At 34.7% G+C, this 23648-nt stretch overlaps 1 protein-coding gene across 1 annotated transcript in view; it reads left to right on the top strand.

The window, feature by feature from the left end:
• The window catches only part of nAChRalpha4 (nicotinic acetylcholine receptor alpha4), a 197192-nt gene that overhangs the window by 98941 nt on the left and 74603 nt on the right, over positions 1 to 23648 (top strand). Inside the window, exon 5 of the mRNA XM_018457315.1 lies at positions 16371 to 16551. Coding sequence (XP_018312817.1) covers positions 16371 to 16551 — 181 coding nt within the window. The remainder of the gene's footprint in view (positions 1 to 16370; positions 16552 to 23648) is intronic.

Genomic DNA, 23648 nt, shown 5'->3' with positions numbered 1-23648 from the left:
TTTTTCGGATCATGATTTGATCACAGTGTCAGCATATTTTGATTATATTTGGCGCAACAAAGTCGGAAAAAGAGAGGAACGTAAACGTACGTTAAGTTATTTATATGTAACATTTAAATAACGTAACATTTATAAAGTCTTCGGAGAATGAAAATTTATGTTATTCAAATTACGTAAATGTTCCATAATATGCAACGAAACAGTGACCGCACGGACATTACATCAATGATATATCTACTACGTCTTTGGTTCGTTGTGCTGTTCTGTAACATTTACATGTATTATGTTATGTAAATATTCCGAAATTGCGCACAGCGTGTTCACTGAGATAATTCGCGATTTTCTTCATTACAAATATCCGTTAAATGCGATATTAAATCCTTTTTCGCATTTTTATTAGTTGTCCAAGATTGCCTGAAGAACAAGATTAAAAAGCACAATACATGAAAACGTGGTGGGTAGATCATGATAGAAATTTTGTTGTCTTTCGTAAGATGGGATCGGATCGCACACGCATGCTCAACTTTTATACACATGAAACTCGCGAACTCCAGTCGTAGTACCCATCCACCCTGAACAGAGAGTCGGATTTAGATTCATGAGGTCCCCGCAGGCCTTCTGGACACGCTCAACTTGACCAGACTACTACCGGACTTACTCCAGGCAAACGCATAGAATGGAGAAGTACCCTGCGGAGAGACTAGTCGTAAAGAATATAAGCAGGATGGTCTCTTACCACAGGAGGTCGATATCCCAGGGTTCGAAATAGCAGCTGTTCTTTGGGCTCAGTACGTTTTGTAGCAGACGAAAACATTACTTTTAGCCGCGACAAATGTCTTTCCTTAACTGTTCCAAATCTGATGACATGACCCAGATTTTTCCGTACACTAGAAAATTTATGGCTTCTATTTTTTTCTATTTCTTACGCAGTAAAATTGTTTTCCTTTCTAATCGCGATTTGTCCTCTATTAAATATTTCCAATATAAAAATTAAAATCTTGTATGACTATATGTAAGATTAATAGAAGTTATTTCAAATTCAAATGAAAAATATTTTTTCCTATTTAGATTCTAGTTTTGATTATAGTTATATATATTATTAATACAAAATTACTTACATTTACTTTTATACTTAGTTGTATTGCAATAACAATAAATATATCAATGTATGAATTTTTTTCCTTTTACGCTTATTTGACACTTTGTACCTCAACGTGTTATATGTATTTGATGATATATTTTTTATTTGAACGTCTTCATACAAAATCTTGCAAAAAATCGGGTATAAGCGTTTACTATCGCTTTACAATAAAATTCAAAAGGAAAAATCGTACGAATGTAAAGTAGATTTAAAGCGTCTGTACTTTAAGAAGGTTATATATATATATATATATATATACACGCAGCATCAAAGAGGAATGCAATAAAATCTGGATAAGTGATTTCTATTTCTATAATTCTGTTTCTATTTCAATATATAATTCTATAATTCCATTTCTATTTCTATATTATGATATTCTATTTCTTTAAACGTATTTGGCATGATACGCAAAAACAAAGAAAGAAAATCTGCCAAAATAATATTTACTTATACTTCAACATTTTTGTAACATAAAATCATTTTTCTCATCAATAATAGAAATCTTAAAATTTACATTTTAATTGGTTTTTTTGCTTTTAAAGAAATTGCATTCATTCGTATATAATATTGATTAAATTTAATTCAAAGTTTGTATATTTTGTTAATTTGTTCTTAATTTGTCATTGTTTATGTAATTACTGATATGTAATTATAATTGATTTAAAAGCTGATTTAAAAACAACTGATTTAAAAGTAAGGGATGAAAATTTTATCGATGTATTTTTACTGAAATAATTTATTTTAAGAAAAATTAAACTGAATTTTTGGCATCGTGAACGTTGTCGATTTCACGCGTCAACTGTGGCTCTTCTCAAAAGTTTCACAAGACCATCTTTCCGTCACATGCACTTTCGGAAGTCCTCGCGCGACTTTGGTAGAAGAGAAGTTTCGAAGAGCTAGGATCTTTCTTGACAAATTTTATATCAGCGCACCTAGTCGAGCGAGCGTCTGGCGAAAATTTATAGCACCCGAGGGAACAGTAGCTGGAACCGAAGGAAATAATCGACCACGTGATTTGTGGAATTTTCGCTTGATCCTCGCTTTGTTCGAATCTTGCTTCGTTACCGTCTATTGATGACTTTATTCCCATAGTAAAGTATAATTTCATTTTGATCGTTAACATTTTTTGGATTTTTTTAATTTAAAAGAAAAGATAAAAAATAATTCAATATTTTGTAAATCCTCCAAAAACAATATCTAATAAATAACAACAATTTATTATTTTTCTAATAAAATTAAGAACAATAATAATAAATTAATTTTTCTTAATGGGTACTTAATTCTTTAATGACAAACCGTGAAAATTTTTTGCTATTACGAAAAATTATATGTCAATTTCGAGGAAATTTAATTTAATGACAACCTACTATTTCAGAATGTCATCATATTAGACAAGTAACGAATGCTATATATATCGATATTGTTCTTACACACAGCCACACATTTTCTTTTCTCCGATTTTTAAAGATTTTAAATCGATGTCTTTTCTTGTTCGTAGCAAGAGAGAGAAACAAAAAAAGACGAAGAAGTATTCTCTGAAAGCTTGCATTGACTTTCAATGCTCGTGAACCTTTTTCTTATATCCTAGCATTCTCAGAAAGAGGAATCCTACGGTAAGGTTTATAAAAGCGCTGAATACACCGGATATATCAAAAGTCGCATAACGATTTTCCTTGAAGAACTTACAGTTGATTTTTTTTAACCAATATTTGTTCGATTCTTTTTTTTCACGTTTTAACAGTCAATTTGAAGCAGTTCTGTAACGAACCGCAACATCAAAGTAAGTACTTACAGTATATTGACAGAACAAATATTCGACTCTCGATACATCAGCCTTTCAAACATTTTATTTCTGATTTGCTACAATCTCCAGGAAAGAAACGATTGCCAAGATAATCGTTTGATTCCTACATTGAATATGAATTCGTTCGGATTAATTCCAATTGGAGTGTCGGAAGCGACAAGAGGATTCAGAGACCATCGTAATTTCGGATTAAACGCGGAACGCGCCAGAGGAACGTTTCTGGGAAAATGAAATTTTTTCGCTGGGAAACGCGTAATTAAACGCAACCCGATTATAGTCGTGTGCATTTCGTCGTTTTATTCAGGCAGTCTATAGTATTAGAAATGAGATCTACATGATTCACTTGAATCAGCGAAGCTTGAGAATAAAAACATTTTTCAATATTCGAAGCACGATACAGGACTGGATCAATGGATCAAAAGTCTGCAAGCGTAGTTCCGAGCAAACGCGTACGTACGTTTCCTCCGACATGCCCTCGTTCAAATATTGAGAAATTTACGAGCATACTCGAATATCTTCGCCAGTCATGCCAGTACTGGCCTGTCAGCATGGTGTCAGTTAACTTTGACCACAGGAGCGTAACACTATTTCACGATGAACGCTGTTGCTAGCAAACAAGTATGCGCCAGTACTGCTACGGCAATAGTGTACAGTTAGTTCAGTATTTTGAGAGCCAACGAAGTTAGGCAATATCAGCTTTAATTGCTTCGTTTTAATATTAGGAATAGCACTGTATGATTAGTGTATGTTATTTTGGATACACCCTGTATATGTATATATATGTATATATATATTTTGTAATTTTCGCACTGAAAATTTATAAAGTAATAACATTGAAAGCGATAAATTATTTGAACTTTATTACGGTATATACATTGATATTATCATATGTTTTAAATGATTTTACATAGCACTGAAAAAAATTCACGAAATTTGATTAAATATTTGTTTAAATAGTACCAATGGGATTATTTACTTACAGTAAATATTAGTACTATTTAAACAAATATTTATTCAAATTTCGTATATTTTTTTTCAATTTATCAAACTTACATTGTTCTGCATTTGCTTTTATAAAAAATAAATCTTTAAATCCAATTAAATGGCGAAGTGACAGCATTGTTCGCCAATGCTTGACCAGTACTACTGATTTAATATTTGGCTCATTAAAGAGAACATAGGAATTTATTATGTTGATATCGTACGCCTGAATTATCATATGTATGAATTTAGTATTAAGATATTATCGTATTGATTATTTAAGGTAGCTAAATTTCGAACACAAATCTACTAAATCAGTTTTTTCTTCCTTATTTTTATCTCGACTTCTCAGACGCTCCTTCGATGCATAACCTCGGTTGAAATGGCATCTGAGTAACGAGATACTCAAAGAGCTTGTCTTGTTTTTTCTTTTTTATCCACCCTTAGTCGTCCTCCATTTCTTAGACCGAGTATGATTCCACCGTCTTTAAATCTAAGCGTCGGATTTCGCACATTTCAGCAAGTTCTCGTTTTCAAAAGTTTGTCGCATGAACATCCGTCATATAATGCTATACGTTTTTATCCAGCTTGAAATCTTCTTTTTAAAAGATTTTTCTTCGTACGATGGATAAAATTCTGATTAAAAGATATAATTATATAACACACAAAGATGTTAATAAATAGTAAAAACTCATTTCAAATTCGTGATGTATACAATTGAAGAACGTAAAATTAGAGTGGCTTAATCTACAAAAAAAATGTTCAAAAAATATTTATATATGATTTTTTCATAATTTCACCGATTTTCTTACATAAAAATTTTATGTGTCTTAAGTACTAATTATCTTGATAATTAGATCGTATTTTAAATTTTTTAATTTTTTAAAATTTAAAGTTTTAAATAAGAGCTCTAAGGATTGTATTTAAAATAATAAAGTTATAAAGAAAAAATATTTAGTTTATCTTTATATAAAGGTTTATTTTATATAACATGAATTATGTTATTTTATTGTAAAATTTTTAATCATAAACTAATGGCTACATTTATGTAGTATTAAACTCACGAATGCGCATAAATAAGTAGCAGGTCAGGAATGCTCCATGCTTGTCTTATTTTCGTATGGAAAAATCGATGGCTGCATCGTTGCAATCGCGATGCAGCTAAAGGTGGAAGTGGTTTGCTATTTCTTCCAGGTTCTTTTCAAAGAAATCTATCTTTCTCTCTTAGCGAGAGGTACACTAACATATCTCAACGATAGCCAGATAAATAGAGAAAGAGAGAGAGAGAGGGGGAGGGGTACCACTACAGACGATTCATTTCTCTCACACGTAACATTTAGTACTCGTTTTCCCAGATAGCATGCGAGGTAACGTGAGGTTACAAAGAATCGTATAATGATGGGGCAGGATTTGCCATCAGCCTTCTCTTATTCAGCTTTTTTATCAAAAAATGAATAAGCAACAAAGAAATCTAGATATTATAGATAGTCTAATAATAGACTAAACATAATGAGATACTATGGCTTCATTTTTAATAACGCCCATCTTCTCTTATTATTTTTCTATATTTCTATAATCTTTTCAAATTTTTAAATATTTTCCTTATGAATCATGTACCTATCTATATAAAAATTTTCAGAATTTAAATCTTACTATATATCTTAAGGTAAATATAAAAATTTAGCAAACACAAAGTTACACACGTTATGTTACGGTTGTGTTACAGTTACATTGTTGAGTGGGAAATTACAATAGATACACTACATGTGTAACTAGGTGTTTGCTGGGGGATTACATATTTTTATATACAATTTTAAATTTAATGTGTATCAAATAGAAATGCTATAACAAGAAGAACCCGCGAAGACGCGAACTATATGTAAACTGCGGTAACATTTGGTTAAAAATAAAGAGTAATTTTCGTACGACACGAGTTGACCCGGGCATGGTCGGTTAATTGCCTACTTAAATTCAGGAAGTTAAGAAAGAAGAAATTTTGAAAGGACGGAGATGCAATCCTGATTAAACTTCCGACTCTGCGGCGATATTACCGGAACATAATTGAATTTCTCTGTTCGTATTTTCCTTCCTCTATTCGTTTCCCCCTTTTCCCCATCTCATTCTAGTTCCCGACCACGTCTGGTCATTAGTATAAGCAGTGATTTCGATTACAAGGTCCCTTAATTACAATATAATTTAGCGATCTTTTTTATTCAACCACTCATACTTTACTCTGTTTCTCTCTTATCTTCGTCGTTTCTTTACCGTGAATAAAGCTGTATTTATCAATTTACTGTGAGAAATTAAATATTTTAAATTAAATATTTTGAATTATGCTTGCTATACAACATGTACATCATTAATATTACATTAAAAATCACATTATATTTTATTTAATGTGATATTATATTTGAAAGAGTGACATGTCAAGAATTTTCTTTGTGGCAAAGTAGATAGAACGCGTTTTATTAACTTGAGAACTCGATATAGCTTCAGGACAACGCGATGAGCCGACAATCTTTATCTCACACGATTGACGAGTGGTGCTTTTACGCGAGCGGTCCACGCGAACGAAACTTCCAATCTCGAATTTCGAGATAACGACGAGAGTATTTCCCCGGGGAATACCCTCGGTGCACCGGCAATCTCGCCCGATCGAGAGACACTGGTACGTCCCGTGACGCGTTTCCAGCAAATCGAGTTTTCCGTATATCGAGGATAGCCGATCGTTGTTCGTCTTGACGGAAGGTATGACTCAAACTCCGTTTCACGTCGCTAGTCTAAATTGATCTTGAAATCGCGCGGAAGAAAAAACGATTGCTGAGATGAATTGAACACTTCAAAGGAGTAGCGCAATCTTGGAGAAAGGCAAGAGGTTTATACTATATTATGAAAAAAAGTAGTAGAAAGTTCTTTATTGTAAAACTTTAATATACCGCACGCTTTTTAAAACGGCTAATAGATGCTGTTCAGTATATCAATTTTTACTATCTATATGCTATAATTAAAGTTGAGAAGCAATTTATATTATTATATGACAAGAGAAGCTTTCATATAACGCGAGAAGCTTTTAGTCTACAATAGATTGAGATTAATGAATCCCATCAAGTTGCAATAACGTTGCATAACAATTAATTTTCCGATAATAAGTTCCTCTAATAATGATGCATTATTGCAATATTGTCATTGTAGTTTTGATATATTTGCAATATAAACGCGATTTTGTCTAAAGAATATAGAATAAACTATGTTTTAAATCGAAGAGGTAACCACTTAATGTAATCGTAGGATAAAGTCCTTGAAATCATTATAAAATTTATATGAAATCTCTATGTATAATCCAATAATTACATATGCAACCACGAGAAATCATTATATAATACTAAATAAAATCGTATATTTTACCAAATTACTTCGTATGTAGTGGAAAAAATTATTTGTAATCAGATGAAATCATATGAAATCATGTAATATGTGGAACAATATTTCAGCTAGTGGTTACCCCCTCGTCTTAAATGCAAGTATCATTATGATTTAAACAAATTAGATTTGATCTTGCGCAAAACTTTTTCAATTTCTGGATTATATAGCTGACCTGTTTAAATTTTGTCTGAAGAAAGAAGGAAATTTAATTGTTTCATGCACTTGTTATAATTCTCATAGAAAAAAGGAGAACAAACGTAATAGATGTGAATAGACGCAAGACAGAAAGGAATTTTCGTTGTCACCAGCGCGGAATAATATCGGGAATCAACCCGGAGGGCTTCAACGATAACCGGTGAATCGTATGAGGGCGATGATGGGTTGAGAAACGCGGGGATGAGCTATGGAGAGTTAAAGGTTAAGTGAAATTGAAGTTTGAGTCGTTGATGAAAACTTATGCGAGATACGAGCAGATTACCCCTTGAGCAATAGTTCCGTCCTCTTTTAATCTCGGGAAGAGTAAAGGAGACAAGGGGGAAGTTGACAGCAGCGATCTGGAGAACGGGATGGGACTAATTGTCACTGCGTGTGCGAGCTTCTGGATGGACGAACGTATGCGGTTAATCCTATCCCATGGTGCTGCGCTGTTATAGAACAGCGAAGTATCCGGCTAAATAAATTGCCGCGACTGGTCGGAGAGAACGACAAACGCGAGAGCTTTCTATTGAGAGAGATGATTTATGATCGGTGGTCTCGCGCCGCTATTCCACTCACAGCTTGCGGAAAATCTCGACGGTCCGAAGTAGAACGGATAGAAACGAATAAAGTATTCGAGCGAGAACCGACAACGTTGGCCAGAAACTGCTAGTCGATGTATCGGAGAGGATGAGGAATGATAAATATCGCTAGGTTGGATTTGGGTCTGGTAGCATTGATGCAAGTTACCGAGACCACTGATCATCTTCATAGATGCAGTGACTCAACTGACTGGGTTGCGCGAACATGTGCACTATCATGGTGGTTGGAAGATACACTATTCTTCATTTAACTAGAATACTGTAAATATCCGTTTGTTCTTTTTAATATCAGATGAACGAATATAAGAGAGAAGGGATAAGTGAAAAGGATATCTTTTTACGATCACATCCAAGAGCGTAGAAATTCGCGATTAATCTCCGAGCTTATCTAGACTCATTACACAGCATCGGAATTCCTTTCGGCGGTTCTTGATAGAATTTTCTCAGTTATATTGTACGTCAAGACGTTTTCCGGCGGAAACGGTAAGGGTAAGGCTATTTTTCAGCAGAATCGGAGTCGCTGTATCTGGCCGCCGCCGGTTAATTCCATGAAATATCGGTGCCTGCACCTTTCCTGATAATGGAGACCTCGACAGACTGCCTCAGTACAAGCAATTTTTCATTTTGCCGTCGACGCTCCTCTCCCTCTACTTCGATTCGTTTCGATTCGTTGATTATTTCCCGTGTGCGATACGCCAGGTCGCATCGACGGACGTGCCGTGAAAGCGTTTTAGACTGAACGATTTTCACGCTAATAGTAACTCTAACACCATCTGAAAATCTCTTAACGCAAAAACGGAAATGAACGATTTATCCACGCAGCAATTTCTATCTTTCATATGCAGTAATTGCAATTTTAATCGCTTCCTTTGAAAACGTATTCTATGACGAATGCGAAATTTTTTCTTGATGAAAATATGACAGCAGTTTACTTGTTTTTATAATTTCGCCATTTTCAGCATTAGATATCTTATTAATTAAAAATTTTTAGTAATTTTATATTTTTATGTTTATTAAGTTGATATTCAGTTTTAGTTAATGTATCTATAACATATCTACTTGATAATTACTATTATTATTACTATTATAAATTACTATTATTATGTTTTTTGTAATTATTATATTTTATTACTTATTATATTTTTAAATCGCTTAATTTATCAAAAGTGTAAACTAAAAAGTTGTCCATTTCTTTATACTGAAATGGCCATTTCTCATCCTTCTTACTTTCTCAAGCATCTACCATTAAAAGGAAAAGAATCTAGGGCATTCGGTATATAATATATCACATACCTAACGCGCCCGGTATCATATCACTTTGCGGCTGATAGGTAACGCGAGAAGCGCTATTTTCACGAACGCACCTCGAAAAAAGCTTTCATCGTGGCACATACATTCTCACGTGAACCTTCATCGAGAATCATTGGGGGTTTTTGTGGCAGGAAATTGCGATTTCGCGTTTAAAACCTCGAGATAGAGAAGCACAGGCGGACATATACAAATTGCCAAACGTGGCGAGATAACACTGTATAGACTCGAAATCGAAATGTGCAGTGGCACTTGATCTGAACTAACAAGAATTGGAATCTTTTTAGTTTTAAACAAATGGTTGTACAGCTTGCAATCGGTTTAATTGTTCTCGAGATTTCAAACAGAAGATTACAAGTAAAAGACATACTGCTCAATAATTCATAACAAGTGCCAATGTCATGATATGTATGTCATGTTACACTAGTTAAGTAAAATAATTACATTATAAACACGTATTTAATATAAATTATTTTTTTTAAATGGTCTTATAATTTTAAATATAATTGGAGGTTTCTGACATAAAAAATATTTAATTTTTCTCATATTAAAATCGATTGAAGATCAAATCCATTTTAAATTCATTAATGTAAATTTGGTAATACACGAAGAACTTTCAAAATTGCATCACAACAATATACGATATTTGGCGATTACAGTCTTAATGTGCTTTTCACGTCTTTCAGACAATTGTCAGACAAATCGATAGCTTTGTGAATCTCCATCAGGGCGTAAATTGATTTTGGAAAGCGAGGGATTCACACAACAATGGCTACAGACGCCACGTCATATTACAGTTCGAGATATCTCGCAAAATAATGTATCCCGTCAGATCGTGTTTAATGATTGGCCCTCTCGAAGATCCGTAAGAGAATCGGTGTTCATCTTAATAATGTAGCACAATCGTGTGAAAAATAGATTGTCCCAATTAAGATTCTCACGAGTTTTACAAGCGAACTTGCACCTCGGTCTTTTCCTCGATGTCGTTGTTTTGAACCACGTGCCGTGTAAAGAGAAAATCCGGCTACATTTTCCGACGGAAATTCGAGACACGTAGGATGGGGATCTGTGCATTTGCACGTAGATCTGTGATACTTCAGACGAATGATGCGAAGGAAGAGGAAAAATATAACCTCGTGCGCGGACGAGATGCATTTTTCTCGAGCAAAGAGTAAAACTGAAATGTATCAGACACGATAGCTACAATGACAAACTGGTCTTTTGTACAATAAAACGGACTGAATTTATAAATTTCATACAAATATCTAGAAAATGAAAGACAAATAGCTTTTTTTTATTAAACATATATTGATTTATTACTCCTAATACTTTCAACGCATTGGAATTACATCTCACTTTGGGCAAATCTTTCACTCTTCGTTCAAATATATGTGCATTATATGAGTACAACTCGGTTAATATCTGCTAAGTGGCAGCTCGTGTTTATATGAAAGATTGAAGCGCTCGGACCATGATTATGCGAACATAAGGCGACGCGATTCGTACATTTATTCCCTTTGTACGAATAAACACACGAGCTGTTCAGTTTACATCCAATACAAAGTTCTATGCTCACATGGTGGATAAATCGGCCGAGTAAACTGTTCGCCGACAAGGCAGGTTTTAGTTGGATTATCAATGCAGTTCACATCTCCCCGAGGGACGAAAGCTTGGCGACGTATTTGAAATCGAGAAATATCTTGCCAATACGGTGATAGTCAATGCAATCACAACTGTTTTTATATGAAATCATATTACTAAAAAGTTGTGCAACGTGAAAGGGTTGATTTATCGTCGCTGTGATAATAGCCATGATAATAGTATAATCTAAGGAAATTTTTATTTTTATTAACCAGAAATTTTGCAAAATTATAAAGACATCAAGGTAAAAATGTAGATCAGAGGAACCTCCCCCAATGACCTTGACCTTGATATATGTTATCAAGGTCATGACTTCGAGTGACCTTAAGGAAGTTTTAACTGCAGGACGTTACTCCTTAAAAAGTTATTAACAAAACAATTTTTAGGAATACTATGTAATTTTCGAACACATAGCTATATATTTCAGTAATATAGCGTTGTAAAGTGTATGCGTGGATGCAGTAGGTGGAGCATGACTCTCACTCCCCCCTCCTGCAAAGGGGTGCACTCAAACCTCCGACTTTCTCAAGGTCACTCGGAATCATGACCTTGATAACATATATCAAGGTCAAGATCATTGGGGAGGGGGAGCTCCCCTGATCTACATTTTTACCTCAAGGAATTGTATAATTGTCTAAAAAAAGGAACATAATTAAAAATATAGATTCATAAAGCTGAAACTTTGCTCTATCGAATGGTATAATAGCTCATTTTTTTAAATATTTTAGAATATACTGGAAAAGGAAAATCACCATTTTACAATACAAAGATGGCACCATAATGCCCATTTTCAAATTTTGAATATATGAAATTTAGAGTCAAAAAATCCTTGGAGTCTGAGTGATCCCTAGTGTACTTTAAAAGTTAATATTACGTCATAAAAAATCTGTTTTGATCATATTTCTTTTTCGAAATTGTTATGCGTAAAAAGCTCAATTGGTACACAATTGTATTGCAAAAAATTTTATTTATGATATTCATGTTAAATAAACAAACAAATTAATATAGACTTTAAATGAAGATAATAATTTTTTAATAGATACATACTTTTAACAGGGAATGGAAATAACTGGTTACTATAACTGTTGTTATTCAGTAACTTAATTAGTCATCTCATTGGAATAACGATTTGGTAATGAACTTTTTATGATGATAATGTAACACCAGAGTTGAAACAGTCAATAGTTACTTATGACGGATTGGAAAAGTCATTCGTTACTGAAAAAACTAACTCGCAATTTGTAATTCGTTACATTTTAATGTAACTTGTGGAGTAACTAACGGCGTTACACATTAGTTTTTTTTTTAATAAATAATGCATAATGATGACAATTTACTTTTTAAAGTGACTTTCCTAACCTTAGCATAACCTCAGCGTTTAGTTAATCATCATTACAGTTATAAAAAAATTGCAACATCATTATTGTTGAATTGTTATTATAAAAAGTAACTGTAAAAGTAACAGAAAAGTAACTTTTCCATTTCCTGGTTTTTAATATAAGTATTTAAAACAGTATTTTCTCAATTAAAGCAGGCCAGTGCAAAATGTATCTTACTCGCAATTCGCAACAATTCTCTTCCTCTTTGCTGGCTTAGAGCTCGAGATAGTGAGCTACACTTTCTGACTTGATCGTAACTTTCGGGTCCAAAGATAGTTCGCGAGGGACGAAAGGAAGCCGATAGCAAAATAATCCCGGTGCACCGTAGTCATCCACGATGACTTAGTACCTCCGGATTCTCTCCTCGACTCCGGGAAACTCGACCACCGCGCTTAGTTTACTTCGCAATCCCATGTGACCGATGTGACCCTCGACAGTAAACGGGTTGCTATCGACCACGGATGTCTATACATCTCTGTTATTTCGAACTAACATCCGCTATTTCTTCAATTTAGAAACTTTATTAAACCATCCAATCAATTTCATTAATATAGGGTTGACAGTGGATTATAGTATAAGATGATTAATGTTAGATAATTCAATAATGATGAATATAGCCTATTACAGCTGTCATCAATATATTCATCAAGATATTACTAATCCTTTGCAACTTTTTAATTGTAAATAAAAAAGAAAATAATTGTTTTTTAGATTCTATTAATCAATAATTTTGCAGCATTAATATGAAATGCAATAAAGTAACTAGATCTTATATGGCCTATCTAAATTTGGCGAGTTTTTAAAATTTTTGCTAAATCCAAAATTGAAAATTGATGACTAGATTCAAAAGAGGAAACACTTTTGAAAATTTAAAAAAAATATGAGACATTTTCAAATATTTATATAGGTGCAGTGAAAATTAACAAAAAGTAGCATTTAGGTTATATGTACTCAATATGGCCTAAGTGTATGTTTTCTCCTTTTTCCGTAAAAAAATGTTAGAGAAGTAAAAAATAATTCAATATTACTTTTATAAGATTTACGAGTTTATTATTAATATATTGATGTTTACTGACATGTAAGAATGTACAAAGAATTATTTTCCAAACTTATCTATTTATTTATTTATCTCCACGATGTTTAGCATTTACAATTAGATCAATTAGAGTCTATGGTCTGGAATAGTAGTAGAAAGAAAAAAAAAACATTACAATCGATATATTATATAATACATTTAGTCCCGATTTTTCATTATTTATATAACTTGTGATTAGGTTTAACCTGATATTTTATCCAATAGACTTCATCTATGATGATGTCATGGATGGAGCTCATTGGGTGAAATATCAGGTTAAACTTAATTACAAGTTAACCTGATAATAGAGAGTTTTTATAATAACGTCCAGATACGGTGAACGTTAAAGTCTCGTTATATTTTTCTTAATTAATTATTAAGAAGAAGATAATCTGATCTTAGCGTTCACCGTATCGGGATAAACAGTATTGCAAAAACTCCCTAATAAAAAACTAGGTCTTAGAGTGCCTAGAGGTTGGCCATATTAGTTCTATCTTACAAAGAATTTCTTCTCTTTGGTTATAAACAAAATTGTGGTTATAATAAAAATATAAACTGAATACAGTGTTGTAAATACAAAGCTACAATAATATGACTTATATGAAATAATATCTTAAACGGTCTAGCTGGATCTTAAGTGCTTGTATAATTCTGTATGAATTTATATATCTACTATGTACGTAGTTTCTTAAAATGCGCGCTGAAATGATTTTTCGGTTTTAAAACACAAACTCTACTAAACTACCGCATTAATATCACTAGTTAAATTGACTAGCAATTTAACAATTTAATGCTCTTACGCATCTTAAAACGAATGTGTCATTCAGCATTATTAAAATAAGTTTTTTTAAGATGCGTAAAAGCATCAAATTGTTAGTCAACTTAACTCGTGATATTACTGCGGTAGTTGAGTAGATAGAGTTTACGTTTAAGGAATTTATTTCCTATAGGTTGTTTCTCACATATACGATCCTATGAGATTTAATATTGTTTATAATATGAACTATGGAAATTAATAACCATATGTGTGGTTACAGCTAGGAAGCAATTAATTACATACGAAATATTACATCATGACAACGGCATTCTGCATTTTGCTTTACTGACAATAACGTAAATAAATTGAGCAATAAATTGATGCAATCGAGTAGGACGGACAGCTTGCACTTAGTGCTATCTGTTGAAGTCACCATGATTGGTAATTACCTACAAATAGCAAGTAGGTCATATTTGGTACTATAAGTCATATAAAAAATCCGGTTACCTTTAATAAGTTGAACATTGAGATGCATAAATATTTATTAACGCTGAAGTAAAACTTTTTTCCTTTACCCAAATTACGAATAGGATAATAATGAAGAACAATAAACTGTTAGATTCTATTAACTAGTTGTAAAGCCAGATTATTGACGTGTCTCAGCTTTCAAACTTATTGTTAGTAGATCGAAATAAGAGCCTGTGCGATAATCCAACCTGATTTTGTGAACGCTTCGAACCAAATAATTCTATATCCGAGTTAAAGTTACGTCGGTTCTTGGAAAGATAACTTTTATTCGCGCGGATCTATTTTACCCTCGATTGCTGATGAAACGCCTGCAGAAAGACTAACAGATTTGTTACGTTCAAGTAAGAGCTCTATTTACTTATTTAGAAGATACCGTCAATCACATTAAAACGCATATGCATACACATACACACACGTACAGAAATAAATTTAAAAAAAAAGAAAAAACAAAAAAGACGGCTTGGTATCGAATCGGAAGTACAAAGTAAGCTCGACCGCCGCAGCGCCCAGAACCACTAATGTGCTCGCTCGCAGCGCGGACGGCAACTTCGAGGTGACCTTGGCCACGAAGGCCACGATCTACAGTCAAGGATTGGTCGAGTGGAAGCCGCCGGCCATATATAAGTCATCCTGCGAGATCGACGTAGAATACTTCCCATTCGACGAGCAGACCTGCGTCCTCAAGTTCGGTTCGTGGACCTATGACGGCTTCAAGGTAAATTCGCATGGTAGCCGTTAAGTCGTGCCCTTTCTTCCCGACCAACCCCCTCGAGCCCTCCACTCCCACAATTAACTGAGCTCCCATTAAATTAGCCCGCCGAACGTCCGAGAGACGCGGATCCGACACGGCTCCGTACGGGATGCGTCTCCGGGGACGGCGATCAAATAGATCCTAAGCGTAGAGTAGATCAGAGACGATTGGCTCGTCGCGTTGGTCTCTAATGATCGAGAGAGAGAACACGAGTTCTGTAAATCACCCCAGAAGTCGGATGCTGCCATATAGCCCGAGATGACACGATCATATTTATTATGAGGCAGTGAATAATTGTAAATCAAGCATGACAATATTCAATCGAGTATTCTTTCAGAACAGTAGAACAATCAATATTATCTTTTTGATTAAAATCCTATTTCTAAAGAGAAAAACATTTAATCGCGTGATTTTTGCTTTCATCAAAGTAAAGTCATTTTTCGTTAGCAACTCCTCTCTCGAGTGAGGTTGAAACACGAATCCGCGTTATTTCCAAAGTCGATCTCGCGAGACAGTCGGATATATCGGATTTCCGTTTCGAAGTCTCTTCTGGACACAATCAGAAGAAACGTTTTGCAAAGTAGTGAACAGTGAAAGTATCTTAATAACGGTATAAACGTGAACAAGATTCGTTTTGTCGATACATGTGAAGTCGATATCAAAAAAGACTGAAGGATAGAGAGGGAACGAAGAAAAGAAGAAAGAGAGATAGGATGGCAGCATCCGGAGACCTTCTCTCCGAGCCAATCGTGATCACGCTCGGCTCGTTTCTTCGGTGATTCCAGCGCCGACGGGAACTACGAGGTGACGCTGATGACCAAGGCCACGGTCTACTATTCGGGATTGGTCGTGTGGCAACCGCCGGCCGTATATAAATCCTCCTGCTCCATCGACGTTGAGTTCTTTCCATACGACGTACAGACCTGTGTTTTGAAGTTAGGCTCCTGGACCTATGACGGCTTTAAGGTGCCGCATTACCACAACGCAACGAGCACGAGAACCGCAGTCTTCAAGCATTTAGTCTCGAGAATACTTGCTCATCATCGGTCTACTCTAACGTTATCCTTTAGCTCGTTTTCCATTTTGTGTTCTCTTTGTCAAAGAATGCCTCCTTGACACCCGTAATCGTTCCTGCGATGCGCTAATCTTGGACGTCACGTGATATATTTATTACGTATATTTATATTCATCCGTCTACGCATGTATACAGGGTGCGCCGGATACTCTGCATTCCCTGTATGTATTTCTTTACCAATTTGGACTTGATCTTATTTTAGAAAAAATTGAACAGATCCTTGTAATTATTCTTCAAATAAAAATTATTGAAATTGAATGAAATATGAATTATCGTTCGCGTGTGCACGATATAGTGCTTGCTTCTATTAACAATTTGAACTTTGTTAGTATTTTGAAATTGTCAGAGAGATCTACTCCAAATTGGTCGAGAAATTCGTAAATATAGACTAAAACAAGAATATGGGGCACCTGGGACACCCTATATATGTGTGCATATATTTGGATATTGTTACGTGGTGTGGACTGCAGTGTTATTTAATTGACCATCATTCCATCGTGGTACGACGCGTGGTCGGCTCATTTTCATATCGTTCTACATACGGTGTGTTCGAGAAATCGGCGGGCTCGCGAGTCACCTAAACGCATCCGTCAGTTGCGGCTCGTGTTTGCTGTCTAGGCGAGGATCGACGAGCTTATCCGATGTCCACTATGTCAGACTGTAATGGAGTGCATGTACGGGCTATTCGAGAGATTTACTGTTACATGTCGGATGGGATCGCACCGTCAACGTTTGTTTACCGATAGATCCTGTTGCACTGGATTTATTCCGTGATTAGAAAGATGTAGTAAATGAGATAAGAAAAGACTTCAACGCTCTTCATTTCTCTAACGATACAATATCTTACGTGTCATTGTATCTCTTATATTTTGAAAAATAACAAGTCGATACGCGCAATTAGTGTGAATTGATTTCTGCAAAGGTTACTTAAAATAAAGAGAATATAAGAACATGTTGTATATAATCACTAGTATATTGTTCTGACATTTTTGACAATCAATACGTTCAATTTATTATTTGATTGCCTTTTATTTTAACAAATCTTTCCTTTAGTATTCCTTTATCATAAAAATTTTATTTCGTAAATTTATAATAGTTATATAATATAGTAATGTTCATATCTATTCGTGAGTAATGTATCAGATTTATTATAAAAATATATTATATTTATTGTAAAAAAACTGTCAAATACGAAAAAGACATAATCTCTCCGATCCTCGCTTCGACAAAGAAAAAAAACGATACGTTGAAGATCCAAAGGATGTCTCGATCATGATACACACGCCGAAGGGAGCAAATATCTGCTTCTGGTCAGTCGCGCCTCGTTTTTTGCCATTTGCAATATTCAGCAGCCGAATTTGGAGAACGCTAAAGCCACGATTACGAAACTGTTGTCGATACGCCGGTTATGGATTCTAGCTGTTTGTTTCTCTAGCTTGTTCTCTTTACAAAACACAAGAGCGTCACTACTCGACACACGTGGGAAAGGTATAAAATGTCGCGACAAAAATCGGCACATCATGACACATGAAACGAAAAACAGCCACACGCATCCGGTTGTGCCAATACGGGGACACACTGTTTCTTCTTGTGCGGCATTTACAAGAATTCTCACTTCACAACAACGTCTACATTCGTCCACTTATCGCCAAATGTTCTAACAAGAACAAAACAGGAAGAAAATCACACAGCTTCTTGTGTAAATAGGAAACTATAAATCATTAAAAATAATTAGTGCGAAGTTTGAAATCTTAATCTGTTTTTTAACAAATTTTTTTTAAATTATGTATTGTTATATTTACTTCAATAAATTTACTATTCTAGGACGTTGATCGTTTCCTGTTTATTCAAGAGAGAAACACAACTTATTTTAAAATTTATTTTCACGCGAATAACGTTCTATTTCTTGCAACTTTATTGTCTAATAATAATTGTATACACAAAACTCTATTCTACAATATTCCTAAGACAATGGCCTAGTTTACACCCAGATACGATCTGACTTGTACCTTGACTATACATTAATCTAAAAGAGGTCTCGAACGGAGCATTTACCCCATTTATAATATTTTTGAACTTAATGTACGTTGCATTTAGTCTCACATGAGTGCCATCTACCAGTACTTCTTTATACTTTACACCTTTAGGCCGTCTGCCTGTTTGCATACGTTAAAGCTAATTAGGTCATGCGACCTAAGAAAAGAGGGATCTTGAAAAAGATCCCTCAGTCAAACGAGATTACAGCTATTTACACCGTCGCGATCTATCGCGTTTAGGTTAGATTTAAAGTATAGGTAGCGGCCTAAAGGGTGTAAACTAGGCCAATATAAAAGTACATTTTTACGAAGGATTGTAATCGAAGTGTATACAGTTGGGGTGGGGGAATCAAGAAAAGAAGTTTATAATTTATTTTGAAACAAAATAGATTGAATATATACGGATTCGTCCAATATTCGGTATTTAGTTTGATATCTATTAAACGAGCATTTAAACGGCGATCTGTTATTTTATCAATCGTATCACATGGACTCGATTGCTAATTTGACCAGCTGATACGGGTTGAGCGCGCAATTAAACGCGTCGACAACGCAATTTACTTGTCTAGACCGAGCCCACGGGAAAAGTAGGACGATCGAGACGCGATCGATACGACAAAGAGTCTCCAACCGCGCGCCACAGAGCTTTTTGAATTTTTCCTTCGTGATTAAAACCTTTGTGTCCGCTGCGAAAGGAATACAACTGTACGTAAAGTGTCTCCTTTTTTTAAGAACAATTTATTGCATTCTACTATGTTATATTAAAAGTCACTTAGCAGCAGAATAAATTCGGTATAAATTTCTAAAGCAGAAAAGACGCTTTTACAGCTTTTTGAAAAGACTCCAGACCATTATGCACGAGCTTTTGGATTGATATCAAGAAAATCTTTATTATTTCTCGTTTCAAATAGCAATTTCAATTAATGCACTTTTTAATGTTCAAATACAATTTAAGATGTTTTAAACTACCATGTAAGGCATTGTTTTTAGTCACGCTATATGAAGCATGATTAATTAAAATATATACTATAATTCTATAATTTTACATTATATCGCATATTTGCAATTTTACCATGCGCTTACAAGACAAGGCTTACGAATCTACGATTATAAAGATAATAATTATTAATATCGCGCTCGCGCCAAACAATTTACGAGCTCAGACATAATACAGTCTACGTATATGTTTATTTAGTGCGTGTGTGTCCTCTTTGATCCACTGCTCATTCGTTCAAGTTCCGCACGTTCCCATGGCTACATCGTTAAAACTTTCCGTTGCAGAATTTCCACGCTTTTTGCAGCGACGCATTGCTCGTTAGTCCAGCCAATCGGATTATACGAGGCTTGCGCTAACTGAAGCGCTATATTCCGCAGGACAAATCGTCGTATTGTATCTCGCAGACCGATAAAACGATACAACAGACACATATCCCTTCGATAACGAGGCTTACTCAATTCCAATTTACAATCTTTATAGTTAAAATTTTTCCAAGGCCACCAAATATTTTTTGACATTCAATTGATTGTATAATTCGAAAACTATTCGCAACTCTTGTTCACGGAAAATCAATTCGACAAATTGCGTAACAATGAGAAAAAAATACTTGTGAACGTGCACAGTTCGCAGTACTTCATTCACGCTCGTTTATCGGACAATTCCAGTCGTGCATCGCGAGATAATACGACTTTTCGCGTATCGTCTCTCCGTATTCCTCCTGCCAGCATGCTTTATTGCTACGATAAAGAATGGATCAATATTTCAGTGCACGTACGCGGCTTCTATGCGCTCATTCCCGCGCATACCTATGCCAATCGAGTCGGCTTCGTCTCTTCTGATGTCACCAGATGGTACATAAAATAAAGCTCAAGTTGCAAAACGAGATCGGGTGGCGGCTGATAGATCTAACGTTCTAATATAAAATTGCGAGTGATTCGCCTCCGCTCACAGCGTTGTGACCCTCGTGAATTGACCAGCTGCTACCATTTTCTTGCCATAAAGGGCTGCGCCCAATCAAAGGAATAGGGAACTAGGAATAGAGAATAAAAATTTCTATCAGATATCATGTACTGTGGAGTTCAAAGTTTCTGATAGCTTGAAATTTTTATTCTCTGTAGCATTTGGGAAATACCTCGAAAATTAAGCAAGAATGTTGAAATTTGAATAAAAAATATATATATTTGTGTTCAATTTTTTAAGTGTTTCCCAAACGTTACAAACTTTGTAATAATGTTATTGTATCCATGACATCAAAATTTACAAAAAAAAAACACTATTATTTTAATTACATCTTTAAATGAAGAAAATTAGAAATTTCCTTTTTAACATTCTCCTTATTAATGTTTCGAGTAACATTCATACACGCACAAAACGCGATCGTTCTGCCGACCTTTTACTCAATACATAGGGAACCTGTGTAATTATATGGTGGCGCATAATATCGAACAATTTGCACATTGCATAAATAAAATAGTTGCACGGGGTCAGTGCGCTCCCTCGTCCGCGTGACCCATCAGCGAATAATTTGGCTGTTCGTTCTATAATGACGCCATTAATACTACATCGCGGCACGATATCAGTATGCTCGATAATGATTCGAATATACGAGATGTATCGCACAAATAGAAATTCTAATATGTCAGAAAAATATTTGAGGCGTGAAAATATCGCGTGATGTATAATATATAATGTAGTTTATTTTATTTTAAAAAAATACAGACGTATTATGATTAACACGTTCCGTTGTATAACTTTGTTATGCTGATAATAATTACGACTTGGTTGTTTCGATTAATCTGCGTAGGCCGGTTTCGCGTGTTCATAATAAAAAAGTATATATGGATGAACTGCACGTTACGCTCGATCGATCGAATACCGCGGCCGAACGATTTCCGGCGGTCCCGATATTTATCCGCTCTACTGCGACGTCGATTGTCCGTGGAAATTCCGCAGCTCTGTGCGAGTTATTGCTGGGTCAGTCATCCGAGACGGACACACGCGAGTTTCGAAACGAACAGACGATAATAATTCAATTTCCTGAATTCCTGCGAAGTCCCCGTTCCGCAAATGGCGTTCAGCTGCTGCTCGCTTCTCTTCCTTTTCAATCGAAGTAGCAGGTCGTTTGGATCAGAAATCAATATAGACAGCTCTGTACGAGACAACGGAGCAATTTTATAGCTATGCGACTGGTATATCGGTGTAAAAGGAAAAGCGTATTTGTTGAAGATATTGAAATTATTCTGATAAAATAAATTTTACGTATAGCGTGAGATTATTTCGCTATTTTCGTGACAATCCGATGGAAAAATTTGATTAAACTCATTTAGTATCATATTAAGCACGTGAAAAGTCGGATTATTGATAAGCAAATTGATATAAGAGCATATGGTAATATTTGCAAAGGCGTATTATCATTTTGGCCATCGAGCTGTTTAGCCTGAGTTACCATATTGTTCGCAGGATTTATGCTCGAAGTTTCATTGGTCAAGACTAAATCTGTGTGCGATGACTTTTAGTGCGCACCGGTGTGCACAACGCAGTCAAGCAGTTGAATTCGCAATAAATCTTATCGAACTCAGAAGTAAGCTTCGTAGAGAGTGTGAGAAAAATTATGAAAGAGGTTTCTACAACTTGACCTTACTAGCATATAAGTTACATTTCCAAGAACTTATGATCACGGAAGTATTAATTACACGTTTAGTAAAGAAGAAAAATGTAAAAGCATTTTCGTTAATCAATTTATTGATACATCTATCTACTACATGTCATAGAAACAAAAAAAAGACAGAAAGGGGAGCGCTTATAAAGAACATAAAGGAATTAAATGATATCCAATGGGATCAAAACCGTCTGATTCGTTAATCTTATTTAACGCGCCTGTCGCAACTTTATAATCAACGGTCTGTGATAACGTGCTTTGTCTCGCATCGAAAAATTATATTTCTAGCGACACAATGTGTGATAACAGCGCACAATATCGGGATGACCGATGATCAAATTGATAAGTGAAGCGGGGTTATACGCTTCGTTCGCGTCACTAATTAAGACCTTTCACAATAATTCCTTTTCCAATACGCGACACCACCACTCGCCTCGAATCCGGTTATATCTAGAAGCTCGATATGTAATGAAATAAAATAAAAAAGTATCCTGATGTAACGCTTACATATCCTTCACATATTTCCTTAACGAAATTACAGTTGATTTTCTTAAAACGCACTGATAATAGCCATTTCTATTAAACACATCGTGCTAAATGAATAAGATATTTTTTTATAATTGCAACTTACAGTATTTATCAAAGAATACAAAAATTATTTTGTAGATTAGACGGTGAACTTTTTGATACATAGAGCCTGTCCGCGAAAAAACAATGTTTTCCCGAAATGCACAAGTATAGCAAAACAAATGTTACTTATGCATATTCATAGAGATATCTATACATATTTATTGTGGTCTTTTTGTTTTTTTTTGTTTGTAGATATGTATTCACATTCAGTATATTAATTCTGCAGGTTTTTGATTTTTTGGCATCTATAAATCCAAGTCCAATTGCTGACAAAAATGAAACTTTTTGAATTTTTTGTACATTATTAAATTAATATATGTATACGTGAGTTCACTATATACCTACTAAAAAATTACATAAAATATTGGCATTATTTTTGCGTGTCTGCAAAAACAACAGCTAAATGGACGAGAACTAGGATAAGTGTTCCACCACTATGTCTGTCCCTATTAGTATGCCTTTGTATTTAAATATTTTGAGCAAGCTATAAAGGAAAATAACACAATAAATAAGAAAAGATACTTTTTTATTAAATTAAATTATTAATTTAATAAAAATTAATGTATATTATATCAAAGCCACCAACTTCCTCGACAGCGATCACCTAGACATCCATTTCCTCGACGGCGAATACCTAGACATCCACTTTCTCGACGGCAAACATCT

The sequence above is a fragment of the Mycetomoellerius zeteki genome, unplaced genomic scaffold, assembly GCF_001594055.1.
Source record: "Mycetomoellerius zeteki isolate Tzet28-1 unplaced genomic scaffold, Tzet1.0 scaffold114, whole genome shotgun sequence".
In the NCBI taxonomy this organism is placed as follows: domain Eukaryota; kingdom Metazoa; phylum Arthropoda; class Insecta; order Hymenoptera; family Formicidae; genus Mycetomoellerius; species Mycetomoellerius zeteki.
Note: the sequence above shows the minus strand (reverse complement) of the source record. Positions and strands in the feature narration are given on the sequence as shown.